We start from the raw sequence: 10,447 nt of genomic DNA on the forward strand, positions 1-10,447 counted from the left end.
AGAGTTGGCCATTATGACCATCTGGGGAGTAAACCAGCAGCTAAAAGATCTCTCTCTCTCTCTCTCTCTCTCTCTCCCTCCCTCCCTCTCCCTCTCCCTCTTTTTCTTTCTCTCTCTCTCTCTGTGTCTCCCTCTCTCTCTGTAACTATGACTTTCAAAATAAAAATCTTTAAAAAATTAATTATGATTGGAAAAATAGCAATGTAAGATTAGAAAAGTACAATTTTAATAGATGCAAAAGTGTTATCCTTATACATTTTATTTCCTACATGGTCATATTTCTGATTTGATAACAAATGGTATGTACTAATACAACCCTGTCTCAGAGTATAATCGCAACCTGTATAATTTTATAAGCAAAACTGCCATCTATATTTGATGTAAATGGGAGACCACTCTACAATTTTAGTTAGTGATATTTTCTTAAATTGACTCAGTTTTAGAAACAATTCTTTCAATAATATATGATCTTCTACTTTTTCTAAATAGTTGGTCCAGCTTGGGTTGGTTGAAAATGACACTTCTCATCCTAAATTTTATCTCCAAATTGTTAATACAAATTTTAAATGCTAGAGTACTAAAAGCCTCTCTTTTCCATAGAGATAGATATTGAATTCAAACGTTTGAATGCAATGCACATGTTTTTGTAGAAGATGTGTAAAAGACACAGTGTAGTCCATGAAAGGAGAAAATCTAGGAGTTAGTTCTACTCTGTAAAACAGGTGTTCTCCACCCGTCTTAAAGAATGAGTGAGACTTTCGCAGCACATAGAGCAATGTATTTGTGAAAGAAAGTAAGGGACACGTTAGACTCTCTCTGGAGATAGCTGACTATTCATCCAACTCCAGCATCAGTGGATTATACACCGAGTGAGTGGTGTGATCGAATATGCATTTTAGAAACATTATGCTGTCCACACTATGGAGTTCTGACTAGGGAGTCTGAATGAAGGTCAGGAAAACAGCAAGAAGGTGAATGAAATGGCATGAAGAAATACTGAACTGGCACAATTTAAAGGTTTTTAGAACAAAGGGATGGTAGATAATACTTAAGAAATTTACAGTTGACTATGGGGATTGGCTATAAAACAAAGTGGTTTTTTTTTTTTTTTTTTTTTTTCAATTTATTTCTTTCCAAGGTAGAACAATAAAGAGTTGGGGGAGAGAGAGAGAAAAACAGAGAGGGATCATTCATCTGCTGGCTTACTCTCCAAATGGCCCCAACAGCCAGAGCTGGGCCAGGCCAAAGCCGGGAGATCTCCCAAATGAAGAGCAGAGACCAAGTACTTGGGCCATTGTTGTGCTGCCTACCCAGACAATCAGCAGGGAGCTAGATCAGAAGCGTAGTAGTGGGGGACTCAAACCAGTACTCTGATAACGGGACACTGACATTGCAAGTGGCAGCTTAACCTGCTTTGCCACAATGCTGGCCCCAATTTTTTGTTTTCTTTCTTTCTTTCTTTCTTTCTTTCTTTCTTTCTTTCTTTCTTTCTTTCTTTCTTTCTTTCTTTTTTTTTTTTTTTTTTGGATAAGATTAATTTTATTTTATTTGAAAGGCAGAGAGAAAGGGAGAGACAGAGAGAGCGGGAGAGAGAGAGAGAATCTTCTATCCACTGGTTCACTTCATAAATGGCCAGAATGGCTTTGGCTGGGCCAAGCTGAAGCCAGGAGCCGGAAGCTTCTTCTGAGTCTCCCATGCAGGTGGCAGGAGCTAAGCACTTAGGCAGTCCTCCTCTGCTTTCCCAGACACACTAGCAAGGAGCAGGATGGGAAGTGGAGAAGCTGGGACTTGAATCGGTGCCCATAATAGAGGATGCTGGCACCACAGGCAGTGACTTTACTGGCTACGCCATAGTTTTCTAAGTTGCCTGCAGTGGACATTTATTACCTTCTTAATAGAAATTAATAAATTCTTGTAAAGATGAGAAGAACTGGCTGAAGATTCACTATCTACCCCCAGATCTATTATATAGAAAATGTTCAAGGAAAGGATGTTCCTTGGAGGCATTTATGTATCCTCATTATTTACATTAAGAATTGAAGAAAAGAATTATTTTTGTTCATTTATATGTTATGTGACTATAGAAGTTATGATAAAATGTAGGGGAGACACAGGCAGTAAAATGGATTAGTAAATTAATTTTTGAAATAATCAGTGAAGTGCTAGAATTCAAATCCTGTAAGTGTTTAAAGCATTAATAATATTAGGTTATCCTGTCTTCTAATGAGTCTGTTAACAGATTTGAAAGTGTCCTGTGTGCAGAATACAAGCATATTTCATAATCAGTCCATTTTCCCTCTATAAGTCCGTCTTAAACTTTCCATTTCCTCCTAGTGTGTTTTTGTATAATGTGAGAAGTCAAAATGGAGAAATTTATATCATTTTCCCTTGTGTACTGTTGTGCTCAGAAAGTATATATGGTAATAATAATCTTAAATTAGTTAACATTTATATTATACTTGGCAGTTTTTAACTTGCTGTTAAATATTATAGTGTTTTGTATTTAGGTAGCATAAGTTATAAAGTTGTTTTCATATACAGCTCTCTTAAAATTTGCAATAGGCTAAATAGAATTTCATTATTCTCATTTCAGATATAAAAAAATAAATTCAAAGAGATTACTGGCCTCTGTAGAGTTGGGACTAGAACCCAGGTCCCTTGACTTAGGCCAAGAACTTTATGCTATGATCAGATTCCTTTCTTTGGCCACTAGGTGGTGATAATTTGTTGTTAAGAGAAAATATTAATATAATTTAGGTTTAACTTTAATTTAAGATATATAGAGATTAACAGATGACAAACAGATGACCAAAATTTTGATAACAGGCATATTATCAGAATTTTGAAGCATGGAGAAGCGAATGTTTCTGGAACTACACTTGAATAATTTACATGGATGATCTAAGTACCCTATCTTAAAGTATCTGCTTAAGGGAATTGTGGTCTATTAATAAGATTAAATAGTCTGTAACCTTCAAATACTATTTATATACAAATAAAACTTTCTCAGTTTGTGTTCTATTAAAAAATAACTATGTAGTTTTATAATTTCAAATCTAGTATATGAATCAAAAAGCAAGATATACATGTACATTGAGACTGATTTTTAAAATAACTTTGAGAAGAACATACCAAAATTTTGTGTGGTTTATAAGATTTCAGATGACTCATTTTCTTTTGTATTTGTATCTATATTATAGAAGCACTTTACAGAGTATGTGTATGTTACTTTATTGATTTTAGAGTAAGATATAAAATACAAATAAAATTAAAGGATAATTGGAGGGGCTGGCGCCATGGCTCACTTGGTTAATCCTCCGCCTGCAGCACCAGCATCCCATATGGGTGCCGGTTCTACCCCCGGTTGCTTCTCTTCCAGTCCAGCTCTCTGCTGTGGCCCAGGAGGGCAGTGGAGGATGGCCCAAGTGCTTGGGCCCCTGCACCCACATGGGAGACCAGGAAGAAGCACCTGGCTCCTGGCTTTGGATCGGCCATTTGGGGAGTGAACCAATGGAAGAAAGACCTTTCTCTCTGTCTCTCTCTCACTGTCTATAATTCTACCTGTCAAATAAAAAAAAAAAAAAAAAGGATAATTGGAATGTTCATGGTAAACCTAACACCACAGTTTCCACAGTTGCCTTCCCCTGAACGTATGTGTTATTCTTATGCCCATCTGGGAACTGAAATTTGAGAATGACTCGGTTCTACTTTCTTTGAACATATATATATTTTTTTAATTAAACAACTCATGGTTTTTTCAACAACAGTTATCTTGGCTTTAAAAGGATTGACACTATTGTTCTAAAAGTTTTCCATAGAGAAAAATACTTTATCCTACAAATTTTGTTTGAGAGGAAATATATAAATAAATACGATAGAGATGGATAACTTGTGCATTCCCAGATCTTTAAGGTTTTTATTGCACTTAAGTCTAAAGAACAAATACAATATTATATAAATCAAATGGAAGAATTTTTATAGTTTTATTTATATTTTATAGCCTTATTTAGTTGATAGCAAACATTGTTTTTTATCTTAGGTTTTTGTTTTTGTATAGAATATCTTAATTTTTCCAGTATAGTTTTTATATAGATTGTTTCAGTTTTATTTTATATAAAGAGTTCATAAAGCCAGGTTTATTGTTTTTTAACATGTTTTATTTAGCTTGTTAATCTTAAATATATGTTGAAACGTTAACTCTTGACATTTTAAATACTTAGCTAGCAACTATAAATATCCATTATAACCATTACCTACAATGAATTTACTATTTGCTATTTACCTCTGAACAGTGTTTTTTTTATATTAGATTTTAGACTCTTCGATGGAAAATTGAATTCAAATGACTAGTTCTTTGTGTTAAATTTTCTTCCATTAAGAAAAAATATACAGAGTCCCTTTTCACAGTAGTATCCTATGCTCAAGGTTATTGTATTGTCAAAGAGGACCTGTGAGAAACTGCAGGTTACCTCATGAGATTATTAATGCATAAAGGACTTAGATTAAATCTTAAAATAATAAGGTTTCAGTAACTACATTTTTCTTCATTGTAACTTACAAGAATGGAGAATGAAATGTCTGCAAGATGCATTTACTCATGTGCATAATGACATTTCATGGGTGAGTAAATGCTTTTCTGTTTCTTTCTTTCTTTCTTTTTTTTTTTTTTTTTTAAGCTAGGCTGGTCCCATTAAGGTGCCTTGAAGCCACATAAAGTAGAGTGGCTTTATGTGTTCCCAGTCAATAAATGTAAAGTGTGAGGGTAATTACTGTATAAAATTTTCTTGATAGGTGTGCTTTAAAAATTTTTAAGTAAGCTTTTGCTTGCTTATCTACCTTATTTATATTTTATCTTTTTTATTCATCCTTTAAGATATGATTTCTAAACATTTGATGAAACAAACATATTGAGTTGACACTATGTGCCAGGCAGTGTACTCATTGCCAGGCAATGAGCGTGTAAATGTGGAGCCATTTCCATCAGATGCCTGCACCAAGAGGGCAGAGACACTGTTCAGCGGTCATAAGCACGCAATCCAAATTTGACGATTGAAGAGAGAACCATTTCGTAACCATTAAGGATTTCAAAATCTGGAGAATTAATTAAATGCAATAAATTAAACTCAATAAAAAGTTTTTTTTTTCAAAATGTGTTTTCTTTAAAACCCCCACAATATTTATATAGACAAACTTTAGAAGCAAAAAGAAGTTTATAACTAGATTTGTGGCAAAAAAAAATAATAAAGCTTAGAATTCTTTCTGAATACTTAGGATAAGTGTTTACTACCAGAATTACTAATCTTGGCTATGGCAAGCACTTCATACACAAAGGCGACATGCCAAAGATTTATCAATGCACAAACTTAGGGATAATGTAGCCCAGGGGCTGCTAGCTTTGGAGGAATCTGATAAGCATCCATAAATTTTGCATGCAGATTTAAGATTTTTATGCCCCTTCTGCCCACACCAAGCTCATTCATGAACCTCTAATTAGGTGCGTCTGCATCTAGATGTACTGAGGGTTATTTTGAAAGAATCTTTCAGGTGTTTCTCATTCACGGTGAGCCACTTTTACTCATAAGACCTTCCTCTTAAGACCCTCCTAGTTCTGGTATGTTGAAATCCAGATACTGGTATAATATTTACCATGCATTGTTACTATTTTTTGTATTACCCCGTCACTAAAAATCTAAACTTTGTAAGGTTGCTTATCCTTTTTGAAGAATTTGTATCCGAAGTCCAACATACTTATATGTGTGCCTGGCCCAGATAAGGTAGTCACATTTTAATAAACATCAGAGGATGATAGAAAGTACCTTAAACTCTTTTTTGCAAGCAATCTAGATTCCTAAAGTTCTGCTTTACACTTAAAGTTAGGGGTGCAACCTTGAGCAGGTCACCTGATCTCCTTGGGCCTCAGTTCTTCCCATGTATAAAAGAAAGGTATCGTATAAATACAAATTTATACTCCCTAAAGGCTCCGCTTTACACGAAGTAAAATAAAGCAGTAGGCTGGAAATTAAGAGATCTAAATTCCACACCAAAGTATTTCTTTGTATTTCTACAAGTGTGTGGCTACATGATTTATTTTCTGTGTTTATATCCTCTTGAAACTAAATGAGATATCTTTTAACTCTCAGTCAAGATTAGGATTATCATGCCGAGTCTCTGACTTCTAGGCAGCCTAGGAACCGCATCCTGTTTGCTGTTGCCAGGGCACACACCCATCTCTGCATTCTGTGATGAAAGTCTTTTCTTATCAAAGTCCACCTGAACAGGAGGGCCCATGTATTTTTATGTGCATAAATCTCCAGTGATTAGCAGTGCTTGCCATATAAAAAAATTATAAAGATGTGTCAGCTAAATGCAAGGCTTTTTTCAAGGTCTGTTGTAAAAAAGAACATAGAGTTATATATGTTATTTTTTATTATACCATTATAAGTCAGTTTCCAAAATACTACCAAGTCCAAAAATGTTGTAACTAGCTCACCTTAATTTTGATCATCCTTCCTAATCCAAAGATCATTAAGCATGGAACACTTGGCAGACACCGTGGTCAACTCTTCATGGAGCTCACAGCTTGGCAAGCAGGAGCCCTTTAAGTGTAAATGAAATATCAGTAGACCTTAGAAGCTTAAATAAATAATTCTTACACTAAGACTCATGATTTGAATTATGATAAATATGTCTACTTGGTAAGGATGAGTTCTTTGTTAAATCCTAGCACCTTTCATAATATAGTACCAGAGATGACAGATGCAGTAGTGTTATTTACACGTAGCGGGTTGTCTCCTGTGAGAACTGAAGTAGATGAGTTTTTGTTTTAGTGCTGTATCTCTTTAAAGGTCTCCAATTATTTAAAATATAATTATGAAAGGATGACATAGATATCTTTTATCTTAAATAATAATTTAATATCTAAATTAGTATTACAAATATTCTGCTTTTTCTAATAGGTATATTTCTGCTTATTTTAGGAGGATTTTCCATGGGCGGGTGCATGGCGATGCATTTAGCATATAGAAATCACCAAGATGTGGCAGGAGTATTTGCTCTTTCTAGTTTTCTGAATAAAGGATCTGCTGTTTATGAGGTAAGTTCCAGATTAGAAAATAAAACAAAACTGAAAAAACTGAAGCAAATCTCAAAATTAAAATGAAATTGGTAATAAGAAGTAAAAATTGATTTGCAATTTTTGCACAATTGATGTAACTGACCATTCCTGGGACTTAACTGCCAAACAACTCATATTCATTCATTCTATCTGAGATCATTATTGCTCAGAGAAGGTCCTGTACAAAGAATATTGCAAAGCAAAATGTCAGAGTAAAAAAATAAAAAAATACATGTATGTAAGTGGTATATATTTACCTTTGTACATATTAAATATATAGATAATTATAGCCAGATTTGGTTAGTATGTCATGAACATAATCAAAACAAAAACTGTATTAGGTACCTGATACTTACTTTGCAGCAACATTCTAATTCATAGATTTGATATAAATTTATAGTATTGCAACTTCATTAGAAGTAGAAATAATAATACAAATGTATAAATTAAAACCACAATGAAATTTTTGCTTTGATTATACTTTAGTTCTGAGCTTTTCCTGCCTTCTACTCTATGTGAAGAGGTCTTTCTTTGCAAGTCACTTAGTTTCTTCAGGAAATGCTTTAAGACAGACCTTTATATTATACGTACGGGTCACATACAACCACAGCTGAAGTGGTGCCGGCAACCAGTTAAAACTCAGGCTCAGCCCACCAAAATGTACATCAACAGGGCCACCTCTGCCTCCTTTTCCCCTGTAGTATTGAAGCTTTGGTAAAAATGGCATTTTTCTGCTCTTATTTCTTGAATAATCTTTTTAAAGTTTAATTTTCATTAATTTCCATTTTCATGGTTTTTTTCTTCAGGCTCTTAAGAAAAGTCATGGTGTCCTTCCTGAATTATTTCAGTGTCATGGAACTGCAGACGAGTTAGTTCTTCATTCTTGGGGTGAAGAGACAAACTCACTGTTAAAATCTCTAGGTGTAAGCACAAGATTTCATAGTCTTCCAAATGTTTACCATGAGTTAAACAAAACCGAGTTAGAAAAACTAAAGTCATGGATTCTTACGAAACTGCCAGGAGAAATGGAAAGGCAAAATGAATGAATCAAGATCAGTTTCTTAGTGGATATGTCATGTCTTTGTAAAAAGTAGTTTTTATTGCCAATTATAATGATACAAGAAATAACTACTGGCTGGTTTATATATTATCACAATGGCTAGCACCATGGAGAGAAACATAATCTTACTAATAGGAAACATTAATTTAGACAATCATCTGTGCATTATTTTCAGATACATTTTTATAAGTATTTGGAGACCCTTTTAAGTATTTACTAATTCAACATTTTAAAATAGTATCAATAAGAGCAGGGGTAGGCATTTGGCACAACAGTTAAGATGCCCACATTCCATATCGGAATGCCTAGGTTTGAGTTCCAGCTTCACAACCAATTCTGGCATCCTGCTGATGCACACACTAAGGAGGTAGCTGATGATACAGCTCAAGTATTTGGGTCCCTGCCATCCATGTTTCAGACCTGGATTGAGTTCCAGGTTCTTGGCTTCAGCCTTGCCCACCTCCATCTGTTGCAAGCATTTCTGCTTGAACCAACAGATGGAAGATCTCTCTCTCTCTCTCTCTCTCTCTCTCTCTCTCTCTTTTCCTCTTCATGCCTTTAAAATAAGATGAAAACTAATTTATTTATTGCAATTTTTTTAAAAGAAAGGAGCTCAAAACCAGATTATCAAGGGCTGGGTAGTCTATAATGAGAACTTTAAAAATAAGTAAGGGCAATGAGAAAACATGAAAGAATTCAGCATGTTGTGTTGTTATCTTTCTTTCAATTATCATTCCAAAGATATTTGTGTTTATATAGTTTTATTAAAGTACTGTTGGGCACCAAAAAATATGTTGTGCCCAGATCGTTAGATCCCCGCAGAGACCCCCAGAGAGTCGATCACACTGAACTGCAAAAGCGAGGTTTATTTGGGAGTACAAGCCACGACAGGGACCCCATCCAGCCAGCCGGCACATCGGAGGAAGGAGTGAGGTCCCGGTCTTTGTTTGGGAGAGTTTTTAAAGGAAAAAATAGCTACATCAGCAGGAAAAAAGAGTTACATACAGCATGGAAGCTTTGGGTACAGGGAGTTACAGCGGGGGCTTACAGCACGGAAGCTTTGGGCACAGGGAGTTACTTTGTTTAGCAATCTCTACTGTGCTGTCCTTGGTCTACCGAGCTAGCTGTCCCTGGTAAGCTTTGACATCTCTGGAATGCCTGAATGCCTGCTTTTACAAGGATCCGGGTCTGCTATGGGAAACAGAGCCTGCTTTTTTTTATTGTTTTAAAATGGAGTCACTTTGGTTCTTCAGTACCATTAATACTCCAGGTTTATAAAGTTTTACTTTATCTTACTTGATCATCACAAGAGCTTCATGAATAAGCTGGGTAATGATTAATGTTTGGTAGTACAGGTAGAGGTGCTAAAAAAAAAAAAAAAAAACCTCACAGTGTCAAGAGGCACGACTAGAATCCAGAGCTTCTCGTGCTCAAAGGACTCTCATTCTGTTAAACCAGCTAGCTGCTGTGCTCCAGGTCTCAATTTCATCTGTAAAGTGATAGTACCTACCTATCCCACCTATCCCATGGGGTTGTTGTTGAGGTTTAAATAAAATAAACAGCCAAACCAATACATAATGAGCACTCAAATATTAGCTGTAGGGTGGTCATGATCTATTTCTAGGAAGACTTTGCAGATAACGAATGAAAAATAAAATTATGTTTCTTAATTGCAAATGCTATTGATATTGATTGGTGATCTCTTATGCATACATAGTCTAATTTTGTCCTGTTTGATGCTCACATCAATTTTTTTAGGATTGGTAAAATATGTATCATTCCCATTTTACACAAATGCAATTGTGATATTTTCCTGCTTTCATTCAATAAAATTATTTCAATTCATATATATTGCATGTATAAATCACTCACTTATTTTATTGCTGAGTAATATTGTATTGTAAGGATGCAACACAATTTGTTTATCCATTCACTATTGGTAAATATTGATGGTGTTTCCAGTTTGGGGATATTATAGATAAAACTGCTAGGGATATTCACTTAAAAGTCTCTAGATGTACCTATGTTGTCATTTCCATACATAAGTAGGAATAAACTGGGTGGGTTATATTTGTAAGTATATGAATAACTCAAAAGGAAATTACACAAATGTTTTCCAAAGGAATCGTGCCATATTATATTCCAGCCAGCAGTGTGTGAGAGGGCAACTACTGCTGATTCTTGCCAACACTCAATGACTAGCTTTTCTTATATTTTACCTATTCTAGTAGGTGTATAGTAGTATTACATTGTGATTTAGCTACCATTTTCTT

General features: G+C 34.9%; 1 protein-coding gene across 2 annotated transcripts in view; it reads left to right on the forward strand.

The window, feature by feature from the left end:
• LYPLAL1 (lysophospholipase like 1) overlaps window positions 1–10,021 on the forward strand; it is a 31,932-nt gene extending 21,911 nt beyond the window's left edge. For both annotated transcript variants that reach the window (XM_089312208.1, XM_089312207.1), the window contains exons 4-5: window positions 6,978–7,093; window positions 7,921–10,021. In XM_089312208.1, coding sequence (XP_089168334.1) covers window positions 6,978–7,093; window positions 7,921–8,160 — 356 coding nt within the window. In that variant the 3' untranslated portion in view covers window positions 8,161–10,021. The remainder of the gene's footprint in view (window positions 1–6,977; window positions 7,094–7,920) is intronic.
• Window positions 10,022–10,447: the final 426 nt, after the last annotated feature.

Source organism: Oryctolagus cuniculus, chromosome 13, assembly GCF_051225735.1.
Source record: "Oryctolagus cuniculus isolate XC-2025 breed Fujian yellow rabbit chromosome 13, ASM5122573v1, whole genome shotgun sequence".
Classification (NCBI taxonomy): Eukaryota; Metazoa; Chordata; class Mammalia; order Lagomorpha; family Leporidae; genus Oryctolagus; species Oryctolagus cuniculus.